Here is a 25,830-nt window from a genome sequence, read left to right on the forward strand (position 1 = left end):
AAAAAAAAAAATGTTTATTTTCACATTTGCAAGCCATTGCGCAACATCAGCAGAATACAATGGAACATTTCATTTTCGCTCATGGAGGCAGCACTTCATTACCACTCTACTCAATCAATACTTTTCGCGCTTGTTTGTTTCCGGAAAGCTGTTTGAGCATTCATTCAATAATTAAGCTTGAACTCGTCAGCCACACTGGTCGTGAAAAATGTTACTAGTATGATACAACAGTAGTTGTACTAGTGCTTGGAGTTGTCTTGCACTCGTACGCGGATTTCCAAAAAGGCGGGGCCACTCAAGTGCAAACTCCACCCTGTTAAAGATTTACACTTAATCGTGCCGAAGATTTCGACCTGCAAAACACACAAAAAGAGCAAATCCGTCATTCCAGCATTTGTATCCACTTGGAAACAAGATGACATCATCAAATTCCAATAATGCTACTTGACCTGTTGCGCTTTTTGGCCAAGAACACGAGCCCGGTTGTGATCAGCGCAATCGCCAGTATGGCGCCCACCACAGAACCGGCGATGACGGCCGTGTTGCTGCCTGAACAACAACAACAACAAAAACAACAAAAAAACTACTAAGTAGTCACACAAATAGAATTAGTAGCAGTTGTAGTATTGGTGCTGGTTGTACTAGTAATAGTTATTGTTGTCATGGTTCGGTTCTCAGCCTGTTGTGCTTTTGTGTGTGTGTGTTCCAGTGCTACCAACGAGGGGGGCGTTCCCCAGCCCCGCACCTGCATCGCGTTTGCAATCATGGCTTTAAAAGGACTCCGAGCAGCACAGCCAGCTGTCGGATTATTATTTGCTCATCTTCATGTCCAAGTGTTCTCCGCGTTTCCCTGTTGGTAAAGTTGTTTGAATCTGCCGTCGTCTTTAGTTTACTAGTATTCACGTGTGTGTTTCCGCGTCGCCTTTTGTTGTTATTCTCGTGTGATTGATTCCGTGTGCATTTCGTGTCGTCCTTGCCGGTTGCAAGTGATTTTGTTTTTTCTAGTCCTTGCTGTTAGCAAGTGTTTTTTGTTACGTTAGTTCTCCTTGCCGGTTGCAAGCGATTTTGGTTATGTTAGTTTTCCTTGCAGTTGCAAGCGCTTTTTGTTACATTCGTGTTCCCTGCCTTTTGCAGGAGATTTGTGTTTTCCAATTCCTCCTTGCCTTTTGCAAGTGCCTTTTGTTACTTCCGTGTCCCTCGCCTGTGTGCAGGGACACCTCTGTAAATTTCGCCTACTTGCCTGCGAGCAAGCTTTTTGCAATCGGTTTATCACCAAAAAATAAATCGAGATTGTTTTCCTCTTCTGAGCCTGCATTTCTGGGATCTGTTTTTCACCGACTCAGCTGAGTCGTGTCAGAATAATCCGACCATGGATCCCGCAGACTCAGAAAAGGTGAGACAGGCATTGACCAGTCAGGGGCAACGGGTCGGGCAAACCGAGACCACCCTGGCCGGTCTTCAAGAGGTGGTAGGCCGGCTTGCTCGTCGTTGTGAGGAGATGTTCGGGAGGCTTGAGCAGCTCAGTTCCCGCCCGGAACTTCCGCGTTCGGACACTGCCATTTCGGCGCTCCCGGTTACACATAAAGAACCCGTTTTGCCCCACCCGTCACGCTACGATGGACAGCCTGGAGGTTGCGGTCAGTTTTTGCATCAGTGTTCGCTCATTTTCGACCAGCAACCTTTTACTTACGCCCGTGATCAGTCCAAAGTAGCGTTCATTATGAGCCTCCTGTCTGGTCAAGCCGCTACCTGGGCTATGGTGGTGAGCAACGCGCGACCAGACCTTCGGTCCTCTTTTTCCAATTTTGTTGGTGAATTTCAACGCGTGTTCGATCATCCGGTTAGGGGGAGAGAGGCCGGGGGTCGGTTGCTTGATTTAGTACAGGGGGAAAGATCGGTCGCTGATTATTCAATCGAATTCCGTATTCAGGCCGCCGAGAGCGGGTTTGGTGACTGTGCTTTGCGGAGTGTCTTTCGTCGAGGACTGAATACACAACTCAAGGATGAACTGGCAGTCCGCGACGACACGAGCTCTTTAGAAGGTCTCATTGAACTAACGATTCGTTTGGACAATCGTGTACGGGAACGTGGCAGAGAGCGGGCTGTTGAGCGGCGTGGAGCAGCCGTTAGCAACGACATGTCCAGACTCTCACTCGACGTCACCGAAGCACGCACCCTCCCGGGATCCCCGGACAACGGAGTGGAGCCCATGCAACTGGGTGGTGGACACCTGCACCCGGAGGAGCGTCGTCGCCGATGGGTCGCTGGTGCCTGCCTATACTGCGGTCAACCGGGACATCGAGTGGCATCGTGCCCAACGCGACCCCCACGCAAGACGCGGCCGACCGCTCGCCTGGGGGGACGTGCCGACGTGCCCCTGAAGTCCGTGAAGGAGGCAAATCCGGGTAAGCATGAACCGGGGGGAACCGAACCATGCCCGCCGTCGGGGTCTTCTCTCAGAGAAAGACGACTAGAGTTGTCGGGGGAGCTGTCTGGATACGGGTTGAGTGTTAGGGTGAGTGCGTTGATCGATTCCGGGGCAGATGACTGCTTCATAGACCCGTGTGTGGTGGAAGCTTTAGGAAGCCCGGTAGAGACTTTAGAGAAGGTCAAGGAGGTCTTCGACCTCAACGGGCACCTATTGGCGGAGGTACGACTGTCTACCGGTCCTCTGACCTTGAAACTCTCGGGAAATCATGAGGAGAGAAGGAGATTTTTTGTTATGCCGTCCCGTTCTGCGCCCTTAGTGTTGGGCCTTCCATGGCTAAGAACGCATAATCCGGAGATCGATTGGGAGAAGCCGGCTTTAGAGAACTGGAGTCCCTTCTGCCATGCCCACTGTCTGAAATCGGCAGGAGGGACTACATCGGTGCAAGCAAATTCAACTCCAGAACCGGTATGTCTCGATAACGTTCCCAAGGAGTATCGTGATTTAAGTAAGGTCTTTAGTAAAGATCGGGCACGAGCATTGCCGCCTCATCGTCCGTATGATTGCGCGATTGACCTGATTCCCGGTGCCCCATTGCCGGGTTCACGTTTATATCAGGTGTCCCAGCCGGAGCAAGACGCTTTACGGGAGTACATTAATGAATCGCTAGCGTCTGGTCAGATACGCCCGTCCAAGTCTCCCGTGGGAGCTGGTTTTTTCTTTATCGAGAAAAAAGACAAGACACTCCGCCCTTGCGTCGACTATCGTGGTTTGAATGAGATCACGGTTAAGAACAAATATCCCCTTCCCTTGCTGGACTCAGCGTTCGCTCCATTGCAGTCGGCCCGAATTTTTACTAAGCTAGACCTGCGAAGCGCCTATCATTTGGTGAGAATACGGGAGGGGGACGAGTGGAAGACTGCTTTTAAGACGTCACTCGGACACTTTGAATATTGTGTTATGCCTTTTGGTCTGACAAACGCCCCAGCAGTATTCCAATGTCTAATTAATGACGTCCTTAGGGACATGTTGAACACTTTTTGCTTTGTTTATCTCGATGATATACTGATTTTCTCACGCGACATTCAGGAGCATAGGCAACATGTTCGCCTGGTCCTCCAGCGCCTCTTGGAAAACCGGCTCTATGTGAAGGCAGAGAAGTGCGAGTTCCACGCCAAGTCTGTACAATTTCTGGGATTCATTATTGAGGGAGGGCAATTACGGGCGGATCCGGTAAAGACTCAAGCCGTGGTCGAGTGGCCGACTCCCAAGAACCGAAGACAGCTACAACGATTTTTGGGATTCGCTAATTTTTATCGTCGCTTTATCAAAGATTATAGCTTACGGGCTGCCCCCCTTACTAAACTGACGTCAAGTAAAGTACCCTTTAGGTGGTCACCTGTTGCGGAAGAGGCATTTTTGAAATTGAAACAGCAGTTTGTAAACCCGCCAGTGCTCATCCACGCTAATACAGATCTGTCTTTTGTGGTCGAGGTTGACGCGTCGGATTCAGGAGTGGGGGCGGTCCTGTCCCAGCGGTCGCCAGAAGACGGGAAGCTCCATCCCTGCGCCTTCTTCTCCCGGCGACTGAGTCCAGCGGAGGCGAACTACGACGTCGGGAATAGGGAACTTCTGGCTATCGTGCTGGCTTTACAAGAATGGCGACACTGGCTGGAGGGCGCCAAGGAACCCTTTAGGGTGCTGACGGACCACAAGAACCTGGCATACCTTCGGTCAGCCAAAAGACTTAACTCGAGGCAAGCACGTTGGGCCTTACTGTTCACGAGGTTCAACTTTGTTGTGGACTACCGCCGGGGATCCCGGAACCAGAAGCCGGACGCCTTGTCCCGGATCCACGATGCGGCCACGCCGGAGGCAGGAACTGAACCGATCCTACCCGCACATTGTTTCGTGGGGGCAGTTCGTTGGGAGGTCGAGAAGCGAGTCACTGAAGCCCAGGAAGGGCTCGCAGTGCCGGAGGAGTGCCCGGCAGAGAAACTATTCGTTCCTGACCCGGTGCGGGCTGACGTCCTACGGTGGGGTCACACCTCACGAGTGGCATGTCACCCAGGGATCAACCGGACTCTTGCCCTGATTAGCCAGCGGTTTTGGTGGGCCGACATGAAAAAGGACGTCACGGAATTCGTCAAAGCATGTACCGCTTGTGCGTGCGGGAAGTCGTCCCACCAGCCGCCGATGGGACTACTGAGGCCGCTACCCATCCCGACGCGGCCTTGGTCTCACATCTCGTTGGACTTCATCACCGGCCTCCCCCGGTCAAGGGGAAACACGGTAATCATGACCGTGGTCGACCGGTTTTCGAAACTGACTCACTTTGTTGCTCTTTCCAAACTGCCATCATCCTGGGAGACTGCTCAACTCCTCGTCCGTCATGTCTTCCGTCTTCACGGCATTCCGGTGGACTTGGTGTCCGACCGGGGTCCTCAGTTCATCTCCCAGGTCTGGAGGAAATTCTGTAAGCTGTTGGGCGCCACAGCCAGTTTGTCTTCTGGATATCATCCACAAACCAACGGCCAGACGGAGAGGGCCAACCAGGACCTAGAAGCAGCTCTACGATGTGTGTGCCTGCACAACCCGGAATCCTGGTCATCGCACCTCTCCTGGATCGAGTACGCCACGAACACTCTGCCGTCCTCTGCAACCGGTCTCTCACCCTTCAAGGCGGCGTACGGCTACCAGCCACCTCTGTTCCCTTCTCAAGAAGGTCCCATCGAACTGCCCACCATCCAACACCACCTCCGGCGGGCCCACAAGGTATGGCAGGAGACACGAGCGGCGCTATCTCGCTCAGCGGCCCGCAATAAGGAGATTGCGGACCGTCGGCGACGTCCGGAGCCCACTTACCAGCCAGGAGACAAAGTCTGGCTCTCATCCAGGGACTTGCGCCTGGCAGGGTGCTCGAAGAAACTGGGTCCGCGCTACATTGGTCCCTTCGAAATACTTACTGTCATCAATCCTGTGACTGTGAAACTCCGTCTTCCGCCTTCTCTCAAGGTGCATCCTGTGTTCCACGTTTCCCTCCTTAAGCCTGTGACTCCCAGCCCACTGAACCCGCCTGCACCCGCTCCGCCTCCTCCCCGAGTGGTCGATGGGGATCCTGTTTACACGGTCAAGGAAATCTTGGACTCGAGGTGCAGGGGCCGGGGCTTCCAGTATCTGGTCGACTGGGAAGGTTACGGACCGGAGGAGCGGCAATGGATCCCCCGCTCCTGGATCCTGGACCCGTCTTTGCTCGACACTTTCTACGCTGCTCATCCTGATAAGCCAGGTGGTCCGCCAAGGGGCGTCCGTTGAGGGGGGGGTACTGTCATGGTTCGGTTCTCAGCCTGTTGTGCTTTTGTGTGTGTGTGTTCCAGTGCTACCAACGAGGGGGGCGTTCCCCAGCCCCGCACCTGCATCGCGTTTGCAATCATGGCTTTAAAAGGACTCCGAGCAGCACAGCCAGCTGTCGGATTATTATTTGCTCATCTTCATGTCCAAGTGTTCTCCGCGTTTCCCTGTTGGTAAAGTTGTTTGAATCTGCCGTCGTCTTTAGTTTACTAGTATTCACGTGTGTGTTTCCGCGTCGCCTTTTGTTGTTATTCTCGTGTGATTGATTCCGTGTGCATTTCGTGTCGTCCTTGCCGGTTGCAAGTGATTTTGTTTTTTCTAGTCCTTGCTGTTAGCAAGTGTTTTTTGTTACGTTAGTTCTCCTTGCCGGTTGCAAGCGATTTTGGTTATGTTAGTTTTCCTTGCAGTTGCAAGCGCTTTTTGTTACATTCGTGTTCCCTGCCTTTTGCAGGAGATTTGTGTTTTCCAATTCCTCCTTGCCTTTTGCAAGTGCCTTTTGTTACTTCCGTGTCCCTCGCCTGTGTGCAGGGACACCTCTGTAAATTTCGCCTACTTGCCTGCGAGCAAGCTTTTTGCAATCGGTTTATCACCAAAAAATAAATCGAGATTGTTTTCCTCTTCTGAGCCTGCATTTCTGGGATCTGTTTTTCACCGACTCAGCTGAGTCGTGTCAATTGTTACTATTATTTATTTATGCTATATTATTTATTCATTATTTTATATTTATTATTTTTACTTTTTATTTATTTTTTAAACAAAAAAGAATGAATGTCAGTCTAATCTAGTTTTAGTCAATGAAAAATGTCCGTTGACGAAATTATTTTTTTGTTTCGTTTTCGTTGACAAATTTAACACTAGATTGGTAGAATGGTAAATTGATAGTTGTGGTAGAAGCAATGTTATCAAAATTGACAGTAACGAGCATCATAGTAGTCGTGGTGCTACTAGTTCTCCGTTGACGTACTCGGACGAGAAACGTCGCAGACGGTGTCGCCTCCCGACCAGGTGCCGTCCGCCTGGCAGGTGCGCTCGGCCGACCCTCGCAGCGCGAAGCCGTCGTTGCACAGCAGGCGCACCGTCGCCCCCTGCAGGTAGGTGGTGCCCTCCTTCTTGCCGTTGGCGGGCGGCGCCAGCCAACCGCAGGAAACCACTGCGCGCGTAACAGGAAGTCAAAATTACGCGCGGGCGTCACATTGAAAACGAAAAACAGATGCTGCTTTGGTCGTGACTTTATTTAAGTCTTTATTTCAACCCAAAAAAAAATGTGAATGGGTTTTGCATCGTTCAAATGTTGAAGATCTTTTTTTTTTTTTTTTTATCAACATTTAAAATGTTTATTAACAAAAATAACAGACCCGTGTGATGACTAACAAATAGCATAGCAATTAGCACCACATGCTAACATGCTAATACTAGCGATTTAAATAAGTTATTTGCTGTTTTCAACATTTGATTTGAGTGATTTGTAAAAAAAAACATACCCATGTGGGGACTGAATGATAGATTTGTGGGGAAAAAAAATGAAATTGTTTACATTTAACACAAGCTATTAGCTTAGAAATTACCTTCATGTACTGAAATGCTAATGATAGCTTGCTAATGTTTGGTCACAAACTACTTCCAGAAATTTAGTATCTAGAAGGTTAATAATTTCTAAAACTAATTATCACATTAGGTAAGCTAAATTAGCGACCATATCTTAGCTTAGCGTGTTTAATGCAATTAATGGGTTTGTAGAATTTTAGTTTACTGTATTTGATGTGCGTGTAAGAAAATGATTTTCGTGATTATTGCTTGACATTTTCCTCGAGTAAAAGTAAAAAACTTGAAATGAGTCAACACTCACCGCGTTTTAAGTCTTCCACAAGAGTAACATGACTGCGGAACGAGACTTTGGTGGCCTTTCCCAGCTCTGGACTACGACCCACCAAAATGTCATACCTGCAAAAAAATCCAAAAAATCATCATGTTCAGCAAAAACAAACAAACAACGCTAGTTGTATTTTTTTCTTCTCTGGGTGTGTTAAAGTAGCTTTATGATTCCCGTAGCACAGATGCTAATTCCCGCTAGCTAGCCCATGAATGGCGATTTGTACTATATGTTAGCATTTAGCTAGCAGACTTCCACTTGCTTCCACTCCACCAGCGTCTCATGATGTTGTGCGTGCATTTTGTTTGTCCTACCGACAAAACTGAGCGTCGTCTCCAGAGCAAACGTCCGAGGCGATATCGTGGAGCGGGTCGTCGGGATTCTCGGGGATAGAAAACGCTGGAATAAAATCGGGGTCGTGTCTTGGGGAATTGTTAAACGTGTCCAAAAGATATTTGGAATCGTACGTGAACAAGGCGGACGTGTTGGAAACAGCCCCTGATGGGGGGGAAAAAAAAAGAAATTATATTCATATTTTATTAAGTCATATGGAAAATCATTTATTTATTTTCGTAAAATAATAATCATTTTTGGAAAAATAATTGTTAAATTATTGTAGATGCAAAATTTGATAAATATTACTATTTTATCAATCGCAAAATAGATATAATATATATTCTAATATTAATAATTAAAATAAAAAAAATAAAAAATGAATGATTTAATGCAATAAATCAATAAGCTGAAAAAATACATTTGAATTTTGGAACAATAATTGCTCAATTATTGTAGATGCAAAATTTGACTAATATTACTATTTTATCAATCGCATAATTTAATAATAATACATTAATATTAAAATATATATTATTTTCTAAAATTAAAATAAATTCATTAATTAATAATTAAAATTCAAACAAATAAAATGAATATGAAAATATATTATAATATTAAAATAAATTCATCAATTAATAATTCCAATAAAAAAAATAAAAAAATGAATGATATCCAATGAACCGATTTCTTTTCTTTAAAAAATAAATAAATAAATAATGCTAATTAATTTAATTAAAAAGATGAGGTGAGACACACAGCTGGCCCCAAAGTATATATTATCATATTATAATATTAAAATAAATTAATTAATAATTACAGTTAAAAAAAAATTTTTTTTAAATTGAATGATTTAATGCAATAAATCAATAAGCTGAAAAAATACATTTGAATTCACAATTTTAGGGGCTCAAAAATAAATAAATAATGCAAATGAATGTAATTAAAAAGATGTTTTGAAAGGATTCTCACAGCTGGCCCCAAAGTTGAAAACCTCCTCGGCGTTGCTGCCGTCAGCCGGCGGCGACCTGCCGCGGGCGGGAAGCAGGTCGTCGCCGGCCACGCCGTTCGCGTTGCCCAGCAGCCCCCGCGTGGCGTTGCGGAATTCTTCCGGCAGGAGCACGGTCGCCGCCAGGGCGCCGTCGCGGAGACGCACCTCCACGCCGGCGCCGCTGGGGAACATCACCGTCACGTTGGCGGCGGTGGGCGAAAACACAAACACGCCTGCGTGAGTGACACGTTCCCAAAACATTTGAGCATTTGACACTTTGTCATTATGGGATGTTGTGGCTATTTTTTCCCCCCCCCTTGATTTGTCGGTCATTTTTTTTTGTCCTCACCGTTCAGGTCCATCCAGCTCTGCTCATTGAACGCAAGTGGCTTTTGATTCTGCAGCACTTGCAGGTTGTCGTCGGCGGCGACCAGTCGCACCTCGATGACATCCGACAAGGCTTCCTTCATGACCACGGACGACAGCTTGGTCGCATTTCCTGCGGGCGGGAAATGGGTGCGATCGGCCGTCGAGGACGTGCGCTTTCGATACGATTTTCAGCTCACCGTTGAGGACGGGCTCGTTTCTGCCTTGGATTGTCAGACGCTTCGCGGGAGCCTCCAACAAGTTGTACTCGCCCTTGCCGTTGAACGAGTAGCGGACGCCGTCGAACGTGATGAAGTGCGGATCTCCGAACACCGCCGCTGGCGGGGTACAAACGGTTTATGTCGTTAGATAAGTGATCAAATTTAGTAGGGAGAGGCGCCGATATCGGCATCAGCCATTTTGAAGAATCATACGCCCAATTGGAGAACAATTAACTTCAGGGTACTAATTATTTAAATGTTCAGAGATGTCAGCGCCTTCTGTTTTTGTTTGAAATTAAAACTAAGATAAGTAAAATTTTAATAGATTTTTAAAACAAAGATTGACTGTTTTTTTTTTCCCTTTAAGGGATATTTACTTATTTAGCCATTTTTGGCAGTCAAACATTAATATTTTGCCGATAATAAATTTGATATTTTCATTATTTTTCATGCACAATTAATACCTTTAAAAAAAATAATTTTTCTACTTGCTGTCGACTGATGATGACATCACCTGTGCTGACGAAGTAGGTCACAGCCAATCATGGCTCACCTGTTTTCTGGGTTTGCTCGGTAAACTGAGCCATGATTGGTCGTGACCTACTTCCTCAACACAGGTGATGTCATCATCAGTCGACAGCGAGTAGAAAAATGACTTTTTAAAGGTTTTAATTGCGCATGGAAAAATAATGGTTACCACATTAATTGTAGACAAAATATGAACTTTTTACTGCTGCTAACGTTAGCATTAGCATGCTAAGATAACATTAGCATGATAACTTAGCATTAACATGCTAAGCTAGCATTAGCATTAACATGCTAAGCTAGCATTAGCATTAATATTCAAACCTAGCATTAGCATGCTGACTTAGCATTAGCATGCTTAACTAGCATTAGCACTTCTGGGTCACTTCCTGTCGAAATCGGGTCAAGTATCCCTTTTAATGAATTGTGTAAAGTATCTCCCAAAATGTCCTGAATTAGCAAAACATATTTACGATTAATGAACAAAATCCACAAATTAATCACACAAACAAATGTTCAGTTGTTGCTGCAGATTAGCGGCGACTTCATGAGCAGTTACCTGAAGTGGGCGGCTGGTAGCGCCTACAGTCGCTGGAGGGTCTGTGTTTGAAGTAGTAGTGGCAGTTGTCGGACCACAGGCAGCAGTAGTAGAAGCTGAGGACGTCGTAGACCCAGTGGGACTGGCCGGGCACCCGGGGGGGCCTGACGTACGGGGGCGAGCCCCAGTCGTGGGCCCGGTCCGGCGTGCTCCCTCCGATGGAGTCGGCCGTCAGCACCTGAGCGCCGCTGCTGTCGTAGCAACACTGCTGACCCGCCCCGTACGTGGGACTGCGGATCCGGCGTGAACAATTTTCAAAAATGTATGCAAAATTTGGTGGAATGCTTTGAAGTGGTTGGGAAATGTTGATAATAGTTAATAATTCGTTTCGTCTGCCATTTTGAAATTGAGTCTCAGTTTTAGTCCAATTTCAGTCACGCTTGTTAGTTTTTATCGCAGTTCGTTAACCTCGTCCCGGTTTTATTTATTGTATTTTTAGTCGATTATAAATCTCGCATTTTAAGTCTTTATTTTAGTCCAAGAAAACGTCATTTTACTCGTAGTTTAAGTCAACAAAAACGGTCAACGTTTTAGTCTGGTTTTAGTCAGAACAACCATTTTACCCCTGTATATATTATATTTTGGATTATTTAGAACCTTTACCGATTTCACATCAAATCTTCTTATCTTTTTGGTGAACCACAACTTGACACACAATTACGTTTTTGTTGATGAACTAAAATGTCCATAGATTTGAGTCAATGAAGTGAAGGACTTTTTTTTTTTTTTTTTTTTTTGTCTCGTCTTCATTAGTCGACAAAAAAGCAGACTGATTTAGTCCCAGTTATTGTTTATTCATAAGGGTTTTAGTCTAGTCTAGTCTAGTATAGTTTTAGTCCAGTGAAAAATGTGTGTTGACGAAATGACTTTTGTTTCCTTTTTGTTGACAAAATTAACACTACCTTGGTGAACATTTTGAATGGACTTGCCTTGCTTGTATGGCCCTCACACAGTGAATGCTGCCTGGGTGGTACGTGCACACGCTCCCTTTGTCCATATCGCAGCCGTAATCCGTCTTGAAGATGGAACAAAAACAACAACAAAACGCTGCTGAGTCCAAAACAGTTTTTCTCTCCAAATATAAATGTGCTTGGTAAAATTTTCAACTATAGTTAGTAGTAGTAGTTTAAGTAAGTAAGCTTAAGTTTTAAGTAGAAATAGTTGTAGTCGTAGTTTCATCTAATGAAACTGCTAGCTAACCTAACATAACAGACGGGCTAACAGAAATTAGCATCGATAACCACAAAAACTCATAATAATAAACACTTCAAGACGTGTGACGAACCAGGGGCATGATAAATCTTTTCTGTGTCTTGTTACATTTATTTATTTATTTATTTTAAAAAAAAAAAAAAAATTCGTCCTCTTACGTGGAATCTTCCCGTGTCAGCGCGAGCCTGCGCCAGTGTGCACGGGCAGTCGATGATCTCGCCGAGGAAGTCGGGCAGGTCGTTTTCCAGCCGGTCCCACGCTAAACATTTGGCCAGCGCCCAAGCCTGAGAGTCGTCGCGGAACTCCTGCTGCAGGTGCCAGGCCAGAGCGTGGTCCTCCGTCCACGCCGCTTGAACGTCCCTGCCACGGTCACGGTACGCATCAGAACAATGATGAGGGGGAAACAAATATGACTGGTGATTTGGACGGGGAATAATGTTAGCCTCATGTCACAATTGCCTAAGTACTTTTTAACTTACGGTCACAATATTAGTTTAAAAAAAAAAATGTGCTGATTAAAAATTGTGTTTTTTCTTTTATGTGTGGTTAGATTGTCATACATGCTAAAGTTGAATCCAGGTAATTAATTGGACTCCACCTTTGCTGAATTTGTTGTGAGTTGTCTGATAAGATAGCTAGCTAACAAGAGCAAGATAGATAGATAGATATAAAGCTAGCTAGTGAGATATAGATAGCTAGAAAGCTAGCTAGTGAGATAGCTAGCTAGAAGGCTAGCGAGATAGATAGAAAGATTTGCAGCTAGCTAGCTAGATTAATAGCTAGGTAGCTAGACAGACAGACTGTAATAGTTCTAATCTACACATTGAAACCTGAGAGGAATTAAAGATATTATAATAGAAGAGATTTTGTGTTCAAATAATAATAATATTATTATTTAAGTAGAATTGTGGAACTTGACTAAATAATTAAATAAATGACTAAAAGTGAAAATTATATCCCCCCAAAAAATATCAATATATAAATGGAAGTAAAAAGAATCATATATATATATATATATATGCATTTGTATTAAATTTATGAATTATATTTCTTTATATCCGTTTTTATTTTCATCTTTAGTCATTTATTTATGTATTTCCTTATTTATTTAGTCATTTATTTAGTTTGAATTCTGGCAGTTTTCGTTTCGTACTGCCAAGTCGAAATGTTATTCAAATGAGGGGGCGGTCCGAAGCGTGTCTTAGGTTGGACTCCGCCCGCCGTGGCAAACTGCCCGTGCCTTCAACGATTTGATTATTAAAATGACGATGGATCGAATGAATTCGTTTTTTTGCCCGTCACATTTGAACAATGAGGTCCATTTCGTGCACAAGTATAACATGATTGTATTTTGTCCTGCAATACGTATGTAATGTTCACAAAAAAGAAATGACTAATTACAAGACTCTAGTTTGCATGAGCGTGTTTCGAGAACGGTTAACTATACGACGTACGTACTTCAAGCCGTTTGGGTAAACACTGGAGCTGACCCGGAGCGCTCCCAGTTCCCAGCTCCAGAACTCGGGAGACGGTTGAGGCACAAAAGCGAAGCTTCCGTTGTTTGCGATATCCTTGGCCAGAGAGTACAGATACGTCCACTCGCCACGCCACTGCTCCGAGTAGGGCTTTCCTGGACGGGAGCCGTTCGGCGTTCATGAGACACTCGTCCAAGTATAGTCGCGCTCTGTTCGCCCTCACCCGTCTCCCTGTAGCCCCACAGCTCCACGTTGACCCGCTGGGCTCGGACCAGAGTCGAGTCCCAGGTCATCTGCAGATGGCCGCCCACTTGCGGCGTGCCGTAGTACTGCCACTTGGTGGCGTTCACCAAAACGGCCTTCAACTTGGAATCCAACTTCCCCGTATGCACTGCGTAAAAACGTTGAAAGGAGAAATATGAAATAGATCAAACATAAATAAAGGACAGGTTTTGGCGTACCCGCCAGCCAGGAGCCGACTCTGTTGAAGGTGACGTCGTAATTGGAGGAGATTTTCACGGAGACCCAGCCGGTTTGGTACAACAGCGGCGAGATGCAGTGGGCTCGGCCACTTTCGTCCACGTAACCCACCGTCCTGATGTCATCGTTGAACCTGAGGGAAGAGAAAAATGCCCCCACAGCTTCACTCACCTTTCTTGCCAGAGGTTTGGACATTGTTGGTGTTGAACTACTCAATTATAAAGTTGACTTCTTTCCAGTAAAAAGACGATTTGATATGTATCCGGATACATGCTGTGAAAATTAATGGATTAATTGACAAGTAATCGATGAGCAAATTAACCGACAACTATTTTAACTCATTCAAACCCAAAAACGTATAAATACGTTTTTTTTATACTTTGTCTTTCACTCCCCAGAACGTATTCATGTTTTTTATGCTAGAGCATAGAGAAGGCTTTGATGCAGCTTCTGACCTGAAGAGGTCGCTTAAAGCGATGGTAGTTATTACAAAAAAAAAAACATCCAGCGGGAGGCAGCAAAGTATAAGAGATCAACCAGGGCCATGTTGCAACAAGCTCTTGTCCCCACTTGTTTTAAACAGATTTGTAAGTAACGATGAAAGTTCCCTATATTCTAATGCTAATGGCGGAAAAACGGAAATAATTACAAATATACTTCTTCTTCCTAATGAAAGAAGAAACTCTAATCTTTCTTTTGAATGACCCAAATCTGAAAAATAAAAGTCATACTTGCACTCAATGAAAGAAGTTTGGTTAAAAGTGGCGTGGAGAACGAGAAAGTCGGTGCCGCCCAAAATGGATCCTGACTGTGGGGCGAATTCCACGCAGAACTCCTTGTAGTCACTGCAGCAACTCCCCAGAGACGCGCACGTCGGCTGGCACGAGCACGAGCTCCACGATTGCCCGCATTTGCTCTCGCACGACTCACCTCGATCACAAAAAAAACAATTTACAATCTGTGAATATGATGTACTGTATTTCAAGTAGGGGGTGTCAGGCCATTTTTTTTTTTTAATCGCAATTAATCCCATGACTTCAATAGTTAACTCACGGCAAATTTTATATCTTGTTCTAAATGCACAACAATATTTCATACTCAACATATGTTAAAAAAAATGTCAAACAAAGAAATATGGCTCCATATTTTAGTCATTGATACAGTATGATACATAAAATTGAGTTTAAAAAAAAAACGAGTGTGATATTGATTTGAGGTCATTTTCCTGCCACTAGATGGCATAATTGCATTTGTAAGACGGTGACAGCTCGGTGCATTTTTTTTCTTTTCATATGAAGCGCTATCTAATCTTTAACATGGAGCAACTTGTGAAATTCTGCGCATTTTTCAAATTGCAAAAAGGCAACGTGGCAACCTCAGTCTCCACAAATATAAATTATGCATTATTATTATTCATTTTTTTACTGCTAAATTTTGACGCCGACGTGTCTGCTGCGTTGCGACTGCAATTGCCGCACTACATTAATCGTGCGTATAAAAAAAAAAAATATAGTGGCACGAAAGAAACATTAAATCAACTCAAAATGAACGCACTAATTTTGACACCCCTAATTTAAATATTAAAAAAAATCCCTTTCAACCTACGGCCTGCACTTACCAAGTGTGTTGCTGCCGCACGAGAGGAGCAGAAGAACGACGGCGACGGCCGTGGTGCGTCTTTCCACCATCTTGGTTCAAGTGTGAGCTGCAAACCTGACGCCAAACCTTCTGACTGGATTGCCGATCAATCGGTCAATCATCAACTTAAGCTCGTAATGATCGCACCTTTGCGCCGCTGCTGGACTTTGGGCCTCTTTGATTTGATTTTTGGTTTTGATTTTTTTCATTCTTCACAATCGGCCCTCTCGTGTTTTACTGCCAATTGAGCGTGACCTTTGACTCCACGCAAAAGTTTTATTTGAGGTTTTAAATGACTGCATGAATGACTAATAGATGACTAAAAGATGCAGCCATATTAGTAGTAGTTTAATACTTTTTCCCAATTTTTATGTTAAGAGTATGAAAACTGTCCATTTTATTGTACATTGTAGTACATCTTTTTAATTCTTACTAAATTTATGACTTATGAAATTACTGCATCAATGGCCAGAAGATGCAATCATATTTCTAGTAGTTTAACATTTTTTTTTTTTACACTTTTATTTTAAGAGTGTGAAAAATTGTCCATTTTATTGCACATTTAATACAGTACATCTTTTTCATGTTTACTCAATTTTCTTAATTATTATTAATTAGATACTTTACTTATTTAGCCATTTTTGGCAGTCAAACATGAACAGTTTGCCTATACTAAATTTGATATTTTAATTATTTATCATGTACAATTAATACGTTTAAAAACACATTTTGCAACTTGCTGTCGACTGAAGATGACATCACAAAGGGCTGAGGTAACCAATCACAGCTCAGCTTGTGAATGTCACATGACCAAACTGACAAAAACAGATCAGCTGTGATTGGTTACCTGCAAGGGTGAGAATCAAAGCGATACTTTTAATATCTAATATGGAAATAATTTAAAAAAAAAAGTTGAAAAGATGTATACAACAAAGGAAATAAATACAGATATTATACATATTCATATATTTGATTACTATATAGTCAATGAGGGCTGAGGTGGTTGACGTTGTGGGCCGAAAAAGCTCCTCGCCTCAGTTCATCAAGATGCCACCAGGTGGCGCCAGAGCAAAAGTTTGATGAGATTTGGCGTGAAGAACGGGAAAAGAAAATATTTTTTAAAAGTGTAATTTTGCAAAATCCATGTTAAATGGCAGTCGGCACAACACCTGCTGCTAACTAAACTTCTGATGTTCTAGAAGGCTTTTCCTGGCTTTTTTTTTTTTTTAGCAGAGGCCTTGTGCTAACACTATAATTATTATTATTATTTTTATATAATTTGTCCAATATTATAAAATATATATAAATATTAAAATTTATATATCAAAATGTATACACAACTGGTAGTTCCCATCAAATTATGTTCCAAGAATAATCTTTGTATGTGGATTTTTGGATTTATTTTTTTTAAATAAGATTATGGCTCTATAAAGTCATGAAAAAACACTTGGCATTATGATTTTTATTATTTCTAGCATAGTGCTAACATGTCAACGACAGTTTTTTTTGTTTAGTTTTTAGTTTTTGTTTTTTTTTTCTAAAAGCCAAAATTTCTCAATTGAAATTAAAAATGGCATAAACAAGGAAATTAAAGCTATATTGTTGCCTTCTTATATACGTTTTTTTATTATTTGATTTTTCCCTAGAATGTTGCTAAAATGTCATTATAGTGTTTTGTTTTTGTTTTTATTTATTTATTTTGATGGGTTGTTATCTGGTCTGAGTCTGTCCAGTCACCTTGACAACATTGGCCCAATGACAGCGCAGACGCGAATGAGGCCAGCCAATCAGAGGCGGCCTCCACAAAGCTGCATGGCACGCGCACGCACGGACACAGGCGCGCGCGCGCTCACGTTTCTGTTTGTCTCTCTCTCGCAATGATATGAGCGGCGTCACCACCACCACATCATCATCATCATCATCATCATCATCATCATCATGCTTGTGCTCCTCGTCCCGGTTGTGCACCTGCTCGGAGCGCCGGTGGAGGAACGCCCGCGCCAGGAGCCGCGTCGCCCGGCCTGACTTCGGCGTTTTTTTCTGCCCGGCGACAGCGGAGCGGGGGCAGGCTTAAAAAACTCGACCGGCGCATCTTCCATCTTCCCCTTCCCCATCAACATCATCTTCCTCCTCTTCCTCCTCCGGCCATGGCCCTGGTGACGCTGCAGCGCTGCTGCCCCAGCCCGAGTGCGGCATCCTCGGCCTGCGGCGCGGGGGAGGTACGTAAAACGCGCGTGGAAGTCAAATTAAAGAAAGAATGACGCGTGGGCGGCGTTTCGCGTGTCGTCAAAAAGTCCTCATTTGGCCGCTTTATTAGGTACAGCTGTCTGTTTCAAGGCGGCCGGGCTCGGCGTTTGATTGGTTGAGAGCTGTTCCTCATATTTGGGAGACCAAAATATTAGGAACACCCCCTCAGAAATTGTCCGTCGGTTTGTAACGTGCGTGACTTTTCTTGTTTGGCCCTCCGAGCAGCAGGGGGCAGCATAGCCCCACAGTTTGCTTGCGCATGACAGGAAGACTTTGGGCGAGAGAGAAGCGACCAGGTGCAGTCGACCCCCGCGGACTCGCGGTTTGCTAATTTTTCTTTCTTTCAATGTTTTTAAATGATTTTGTTGTAGTTTTGGGGGATTCTTTTCATTCATTTCCACACGTTGTTGTAATGGAAAATGTTTATTGAATGTATATCAGCATTTTATGAACATTTTTAATGTTTCAATCTTCCAACCGAGGCTCAAGCCTAATGCTGCATTTGAGGCAGGTGGGAAGCCAGACAATTATCTTGTTTCAAATCTTGTAAATTATATTTTTTCCAGTGAAGTCGGGGTCCTTTTTTATTTATTTTTTTCTTGACTTCGCAACTCAGATGTTTCTGATAGGAAGTTGGAAAAGCCTGACTTCTCACTTGACTCGAATGCAGCATAAAGGTCGAGTGTACAGTACACCCTGGACTGGTCGCCAGTTATGGCCAATTTTTACATTTTGAGTCTTCTATGAACCAAAGCTGATTTTCGGCGAAAGAAGCGGGGTAACACCCTGAACAGGTTGCAGAGTCAATATCGACAAACTATTTATACACCCAAGGAGTTTGATGGTTCACTTAGTATAACTGTTATTATTATTATCATCTATTTTTGAAGTCATTTTTCTTTGTTTTTTGTCTTGCAGGATTTTGAAAGCGACGAGGATCGCAAAAATAACCAATGGTGAGTTTGGCGTATGTTTGATGTTTCATCCATAACGGTAAAGACGTATCCCACCATTTTTTTTTTCTGCTGTGAGTAATTCAATTACTGTCAGTTGTTATCATTCAAACAGTCAAAATTGCTTCTTTTTAATAAGTTATGTTTTTCTTGTGTTGTTGTTGTCAGCCTCAACGAGAGCTTCTTTATGGTGAAGGGTGCTGCCCTCTTCCTCCAGCAGGGCGGCAGCACAGAGGGCCCCGACGCGCCCACCCAGCACAAATATGCAGGTACGTGCAAACCAACCAACCCAAAAAAAAAAAAAGTACACGTTCACGGACGTGTTTGTGTTTGTTTCCAGGCGACTTGCCTCAACACCTGCAGCTCATGTTGAAGATGCTGCGCTCGGAAGATCGCGTCAAGCTGGTATATATATCTTTGATTATGATTACTGTTATTATTGTGGGAATTGTTATTGTGATTTTTAAGAACTGCCACATAATACTTCCAATTTACATTGTTCAAATTTCAACTAGCTTCAAAAATTTACACCTTCCCGGGTATTTATCGTCTGATTCCATATTATTTACAGTATTTGCACAATTTAACATTTAATATCAACATTTCCTCATTCATTTTCAATGGGACAGATATTGATCTAGTATCACTTTCCATGCCACTTCCATACATATATATATATATATATATATATATATATATATATATATATATATATATATATATATATGGGGCGCACAAAATAATAAATAAAAATAAATAAAGCATTTTGTTTGGCAATATGTTTACTTCTGGAAGATTTTGCTTTGTAGACCCGCAAATAATAAAACTCAAATCAACTTTATTTATAAAGCGCTTTAAGAACAATAAAATAAGTAAATATTTAAAAAATAACAATAAAATAAATACATTAAATAAATAAATAATGAATTGCCAAAAATGAAAACCCCAATCATTTTCTCTGATCAGCTGAAAATGAAGTGATTGGGATCTGGACATCCCTAATTATAATTTATTATTATTATTATTATTATTATTATTATTATTATTATTATGCTCAATGGAATGGCATCTGGCCCAGAAACAACAACAAACTTTGTACAAAAGCGAATTGTTGCCGTCAGTATGATTTATTTATTTTTTATCTATTATGAAATTTGTACATGTACATATTTGTTTTGTATTTTCAGATTAAAATGTGTATTTTGAGCATCAACATGTAATTATTTTTTTAACAGTTTTAAACCGTTATCATGGTGAGCTCCAAAATAAAACACAAAAAAATAACTGTGAATTTTTGATCCATTTGTAATAAAAGAGCAAAGTTAAAAAAAATAAAAATAAATAAATAAAATAAAATTGACAATTGCCTGAATTTTGCAAAGTTGCAAGTTCAAGTGTTTACAGTTAAAAAAAGGAAATCTCTTTCAAGCATAAATTGAGTTAGGGGCAAAATGACGTGTTTTTTTGTGTTTTTTTTTTTTATTGTAGGCGGTGCGCCTGGAGAGCGTGTGGTCTGAGCGCGTGCGATACATGCTGCTGGTGTCCACCCGCGGACATCAGGACACGGAGGAGAACGTCGTCCTCGGGATGGACTTGATCGACCAAGACAGGTTTTTGGGATTGTGTCATCCAATGATTATTGATTGTTTTTTGTTTGTTTGTTTGTTTTTTCTTATGTAATCACGTGCGTGCCCCTTCTAGACAAATCTGCTCCATCGGGATGGTGCTGCCACTGTGGAGCGATACCAACATTCACTTGGATGGAGACGGGTGAGACCATCATCAGAATACCGCAGCATAGTCACCGTCTTCTTTCTCATGTTTTCGTTGATGCTTTTCCAGAGGCTTCAGTGTGAAGACGACGGGGCGCTCGCACGCTTTCAAGCCCGTGTCCGTGCAAGCCATGTGGTGAGTTGCCTCGGATGATTTTTCCAATACTCGATACTTGTGCAAACTAAAAAAAAACAAAAAAAAACACTTAAGACTATTGTATTTGAATTCAGCATTACTATATAAAGTATGAGAATATATCAGTCTATAGTGGATGTTTAAAAAGTCTACACACCCTTGTTCAAATGTCAGATTTTTGTGATATTTAAAAAAAAAATAAATAAATGAGATGAAGATAGATCGTTTCCGCCATTAATCCTGTACAATTATTTGTTTTTTGAGATGGGAAGTAAAATGGACATCTGAGATATGGATAGTGAAAAAAAAATCCCCAAAAAATCTGACAGCCGCCAGTAAAAAGTAAATCCAAAACTATTTTAATTTCAGTTTAATTTAAATGATCTAATTAATAATTATTATATTATTATTATTTTTATATTATTATTATTATTATTATTATTATCGTTTTAGTAATTATATATATATATACATGAACATTCTTTAAGATATTACCACAAAGTTACATCACAAAGATTGACATTTGTATTTAAAAAAAAGAAAAAGAAAAATTGATGCCAATATCCCCCCCCTTTTTTTTTTTTTTTACTGAAAATGAATATCAGCTCCATATATTGGTTGTCGGCCTCCTTGTCAACTAATAATCGGCACCGGTAAAATAAATAAATGATAAAAAACATATGGCCCATCCCGAATCTCCCTCTTCTAGCCAGGAGGTGGCAGTGTTCAGGAAGCAACGTTGCCCATGTTGTTGTTGCCCAGGTGCGCCCTTCAGGCGGTGCACAAGGCGTGCGAGGTGTCCCGCCGCTCGGGCTGCTTCCCCGGCGGTCCGTCGCTGGCGTGGACGGCGTTCTACGAGAGCCGCGTGTCGTCCGAGTGGAACGCCGTCACCGACCTGGAGAGCACCCGTCCCGACTCGCCCGCCGCCGCCGCCTTTGGGGACCAGTGAGTCCAGCGGCTCGCCTTCCGATATTGCCCTTATCGTTACATCCCTATTTATAACTTTTTTTTAAAAAACATTTAATGATTATTTTGAAATGTGTCATGTCGCCTCCCGCAGGCCGACGGACAGGGAGCGAACGGAGAGTCAAATTAAAGCCAAGCTGCGCGGCACGTTGTTGTTCCGAGACTTGGAGAACGTCACTTCCGAGCAGGCACGTTAACCTTTTTCTTCACGCTGCCAATTATGTCACACATAAAAGACGTATTTGGAACTTTTTTTTTTTTTTTTGCGTTTTGGGGCAGATCCGCCACGAGCTGGAGCAACACGTGAGCTGCGACCTGAAAGGCTTGAAGGAGTTGATTGACAACGAAGTGTTGCTGATCCTGGGCCAGGTGGACAAAGCCACGCCCATCTTCGACCACGTCTACTTGGTAGGCCGACAGTGCAAAGGGGGGCGGGGTTACAAATGTCAACGACGTCATCGTTGATTCGATTCACGAATTCACACGACGATATTTCTTGTTGCGCAGGGCTCGGAATGGAACGCTTGCAACCTGGAGGAACTTCGAGATTGTGGGTGAGATGAGTCAAAAATTATTTGACGTGATAAGATTTCAGATTTGATGTTGTTTTTGCTGTTAAAAAAGCATTGTTGTTTTTTTGTTTGTTTTTTTTCAGAGTGGGCTACATCGTGAACGTGAGCAGAGAGATCGACAACTTCTTCCCGGGCGTCTTTTCCTACCACAACGTGCGCGTGCGCGACGAGGACGAGGACGCCGGCGACCTGCTGGCCCACTGGAACGACACCTACAACTTTATTGCCAAAGCCAGGTGTGACGGACGCCGTTATCGCGTGCTCGTTAAATGGGTCCGTTTTGCACTCATCCAACACTTCGAAAAAAAGCGATCGGACGCGGGTATGAAAAATTTCATCACGAAGACGCGACAGGATATCGGAACGTGAAAATGTAGGGCCGTGTATCAGCAATCATTTGCTGATTCGATTTAAAAAAAAAAAAAATCCAGTTCAATTTTATCCAGTATGGATTCAGATACATAGACTGTACTGTACTGTATTTATTTTAATTTATTTGATTCAATCTCCGCCGCCGATTATAATCAGTGGCCGATTATTGGTCTTCAAACATCAGCCAAAACAATCGGCCAATTGAGCTAAATGGCCGATTATTTTCCCCGTAAAACATAATCGAAGAAAGCCGAAGTTTCCGACACTGTGAAAGTACCCGAATGCACCATTTTGCTTGCGTAGCATTAGCAACTAGCAAGTGTGTTGCGTATGGTTTTTCTTGTTATTCTGTTGCCCCCAAGCATCCTTTAAGCTGTTTAATGACACCGCAAGTTGGAGTTAACTGTCAAACTAAAACACATGACGTTAAGAATTACATCCACTGTATATTTAAATACAAAAGCCGCTTCGATTTTAAAACATCGCTAGCCTAGCGCTTAACAGGAAGTTAGCAGCCCTATTGAACACGTTTGATTTTGACCAACTTTTCAGGAAGAACAGCTCCAAGTGCCTGGTGCATTGCAAGCTGGGCGTGAGCCGCTCGGCCTCCACGGTGATGGCGTACGCCATGAAGGAGTACGGCTGGCCCCTGGAGAAAGCGTACAACTTCGTCAAGCAGAAGCGAAGCGTCGCGCAGCCCAACGCCGGATTCATGAGGCAGCTGGCCGAATACCAGAGCGTCCTGGACGCCAGGTAACGCCCAGGGCAATACACACACAAAAAAAAAAAAGTTTCACGCAAAATAGATGAACAAAAGGCTGACAGTCAGGTTTCCATCCAATTGTGTCGATTTTTTTTTTAAGCAAATTGACTGAAAATGCTCAAAATGGACGCGCGACTTATGCCTGTTTTCATCTGTTCTTCTTTTGCAAAGATTGAGAGGGGACTCCGCCAATGTAGGTGGCGCTACACACCATTAAGAGTAGGGGTCGTGACGGTATATCGATATCGTGATAAATTGTGATACTTTGTCTCCCGAGAGATTATTTGTAGTTAATATTTAGCCACTATGAATTGTCCATCACTCATTGAGCAATTACTTGGTGGGCCACTAGGGGGAGCACCTCATAAGAGTGGCGGGAAAATGGCGAAGAAGACTCATGAGCTTATTTTTTTTTTATTTTTATTATATTAAAAAAATAATATTTTATATTTATTTATATTGTTTTTATTATTTTTTGTATCTATTTATTTTGATGTATTATTTATTATTATTATTATTATTATTATTATTATTATATTTATATTGTTTTTATTACTTTTTTGTATTTAATTTTTTATGTATTTATTATTATTATTATTATTAATATTATTAATATTATTATTTGTTTTATCGTAGATTATTGTGGATTTATTCCCTGACCAACATATCGATAATGGTGGAATCGGCGTATCATGAGATAATCGTTATCGTGAGTCTTGTATCGCATTGCATGTTAATTTGATAATTGATTACTTGTCGATGAATCGATGAACGCCCCTGGCAGCAACACGTCAATCCATTTCATTCCCTGTTTTTTTTGTTTTGTTTTTGTTTTGTTTTTTTAAAGCAAACATCACAACAAGCTGTGGCGACCCGGCATGGATGAGGAAGTGTCGGTCAACTTGCCGGCCTCCGGCCAGGAGGAGGAGGAAGAGGAGGCCTGGGGGGTCTGCGGGGCGTCCCCGTCCTGCCGAGGTCTGGAGATGGAGCCGCTGGACTCGCTCAACTACAACTACTACTTTCGCCGTTTGTCCGACTCGGCGCTGGACAGCGAGCCGTCCACGCCGGTGCGAGGCCCGCCCCTGCTGGGCATGGAGAGGGTCTTCATCGAGATTGAGGACGTGGAGCGGGACGCCCTCCTGGAGGACGAGGGCTTCCCCGCCGTGGCCCACCTGGCCTTGCCGGGAGGGGGCGGGGGGACGGGGGCGCAGACGTGCGGGCGTCTGGACCCCCTGGAGGACATGAGGCTGAGGCTGGAGTTCAGCACGCTGGAGGAGGAAGACGAGGAGGAGGCCAAGAAGGAGGAGGCCGAGATGGCCGCCTTGGAGGGGAAGAAGCACGCCGAGGAGAGCCGGCTGGGTCTGGCCAACCTCAACACCAACAACAGCAACCGGCTGGCCGCCAAGCGAAGCTGCCCGGCTGCCTTTGACGTGAGTTGAAATTGGCCGCACAAGTGAAGCCGAAATCCGTGTATTATTTGGGTTTGTAACTGCGAGAAGCCACAAGATGGCGGCAAAGCACTTCAAACTGAGAGGCTCATACGCTGGGTTTTCTCCAGTGCTTTTTGCCATGGTGGGTTGCCAATATTTTCTGCTGTTTTGTCAACCCTTTTAATCCTATTTTCGTGGCATTTTTTTGTTCTCAAATTAAAGCTCCGCACCTCCGCCTTTGGAAAACATGCGTCATTTGCTGGCGGGGGCGACAGATTCGTTTTTGGAGGGTTTTAAAATGAAACCCACGGGCAGCAGATTCAATGAAAACAGCAGAGGCTCCAGAATTGAACCCTGTAGAACACCACATGTTCTGTTGCACATATTTCTCCGACCACGTTTTTTTTTTTTTTTTTTGTCTGTTTTTTTGTTTGTTTGTTTTTTGCAGACGCACACTATAGTGTACGGAAGTGTATTGCATTCACTTGAAAAAATGACTATTTTTTTTGGGGGGGGGGGGGGGGGGGCTTAGTTTTGTTTTGTTTTGATATTTTTTCTGTTTTTTTTTAAATATTTTTTTTCTGTCATAAAAAAAAAATTCAGAAAAACAGGGAAAAAAATTCAGAAAAACAGGAGGAAAAATTACATTATAAAAAAAAAAAAAAGAAAAAAAAAATTCCACAAAACGTCTGTTTTTCTGAGTTTTTTTTTTCCCTTGCTAAAAAAATGATGCCCACCCACCAGCACTTAACCAGTAGGGGGCAGTCACTTAGTCACTTAACATAGAAGAAGAAAGGAACAGGAAGTTGTTGGCCTCATTGTAGCTAGCAGCTAGCTATACCCTGGCCTTGTTTACTCATGGAATAATGTTGATGCGTCATCTGTAAGTCACTTTTAAGACACTATTACATCTTTTAAAGTGCTTTATAAATAAAGTTGGGTTGAGTGTAATGTTAGCGAGAATGCTAATTGCAATTGCTAACCTGTCAGTGTAGGCTAATACACTTGTTTACTCATGGAATAATGTTGAAGTGTCGTCTGTATGTGACTTTTAAGACACTTTTATTCTGTTTAATGTAGATCAATGGATGTGTGAACTAAATGGCAGTTTGTTTACCTGGCGCGCTAATG

The 25,830-nt window shown here is 43.0% G+C and overlaps 2 protein-coding genes across 6 annotated transcripts in view; one reads left to right on the forward strand and one right to left on the reverse strand.

Annotated features, from left to right (window-relative positions):
• susd2 (sushi domain containing 2) lies at positions 1–17,762 on the reverse strand. Of its 4 annotated transcripts, none has more exons than XM_077497188.1 (16): positions 17,457–17,762; positions 14,582–14,780; positions 13,832–13,983; positions 13,594–13,761; positions 13,354–13,525; positions 12,054–12,255; positions 11,613–11,698; positions 10,645–10,913; positions 9,540–9,677; positions 9,323–9,472; positions 8,955–9,206; positions 7,964–8,147; positions 7,626–7,720; positions 6,744–6,929; positions 450–549; positions 1–353 (listed from the first exon to the last, which is right to left on the reverse strand). In XM_077497188.1, the coding sequence occupies exons 1-16, from the start codon at positions 17,578–17,580 to the stop codon at positions 317–319; spliced, it is 2,514 nt and encodes an 837-aa protein (XP_077353314.1). In that variant the 5' UTR covers positions 17,581–17,762; the 3' UTR covers positions 1–316. The 4 variants fall into 4 exon arrangements, with proteins under 4 accessions (XP_077353314.1, XP_077353315.1, XP_077353316.1 ...); XM_077497189.1 differs by lacking the exon at positions 17,457–17,762 and adding an exon at positions 15,469–16,239; XM_077497190.1 differs by lacking the exon at positions 14,582–14,780.
• Positions 15,713–25,830, forward strand: part of ssh1b (slingshot protein phosphatase 1b) — a 12,558-nt gene continuing 2,440 nt past the window's right edge. For both annotated transcript variants that reach the window (XR_013278686.1, XM_077497192.1), the window contains exons 1-14: positions 15,713–17,707; positions 18,654–18,691; positions 18,857–18,957; positions 19,029–19,093; positions 20,177–20,298; positions 20,390–20,458; positions 20,531–20,596; positions 21,359–21,541; positions 21,657–21,750; positions 21,842–21,970; positions 22,070–22,116; positions 22,218–22,370; positions 23,059–23,259; positions 24,117–24,699. Coding sequence is in view for 1 of the 2 variants with exons in the window: in XM_077497192.1 (XP_077353318.1) it covers positions 17,636–17,707; positions 18,654–18,691; positions 18,857–18,957; positions 19,029–19,093; positions 20,177–20,298; positions 20,390–20,458; positions 20,531–20,596; positions 21,359–21,541; positions 21,657–21,750; positions 21,842–21,970; positions 22,070–22,116; positions 22,218–22,370; positions 23,059–23,259; positions 24,117–24,699 (1,923 nt within the window). In the remaining variant the exon portion in view is untranslated. The remainder of the gene's footprint in view (positions 17,708–18,653; positions 18,692–18,856; positions 18,958–19,028; positions 19,094–20,176; positions 20,299–20,389; positions 20,459–20,530; positions 20,597–21,358; positions 21,542–21,656; positions 21,751–21,841; positions 21,971–22,069; positions 22,117–22,217; positions 22,371–23,058; positions 23,260–24,116; positions 24,700–25,830) is intronic.

This window comes from Festucalex cinctus, chromosome 15 (genome assembly GCF_051991245.1).
Source record: "Festucalex cinctus isolate MCC-2025b chromosome 15, RoL_Fcin_1.0, whole genome shotgun sequence".
Taxonomy (NCBI): Eukaryota; Metazoa; Chordata; class Actinopteri; order Syngnathiformes; family Syngnathidae; genus Festucalex; species Festucalex cinctus.

What these genes read in the sequence shown, in the direction of transcription:
- susd2 (XM_077497188.1), bottom strand. Translation starts at nt 17,580, where the DNA reads ATGCGCCGGTCGAGTTTTTTAAGCCTGCCCCCGCTCCGCTGTCGCCGG. An exon ending in TGTGGAAGACTTAAAACGCG is followed by an intron (nt 6,930 to 7,625) that starts GTGAGTGTTGAC and finishes TTACGCGCGCAG; the next exon opens with TGGTTTCCTGCGGTTGGCTG. An exon ending in CTGCGACGTTTCTCGTCCGA is followed by an intron (nt 550 to 6,743) that starts GTACGTCAACGG and finishes GTTGTTGTTCAG; the next exon opens with GCAGCAACACGGCCGTCATC.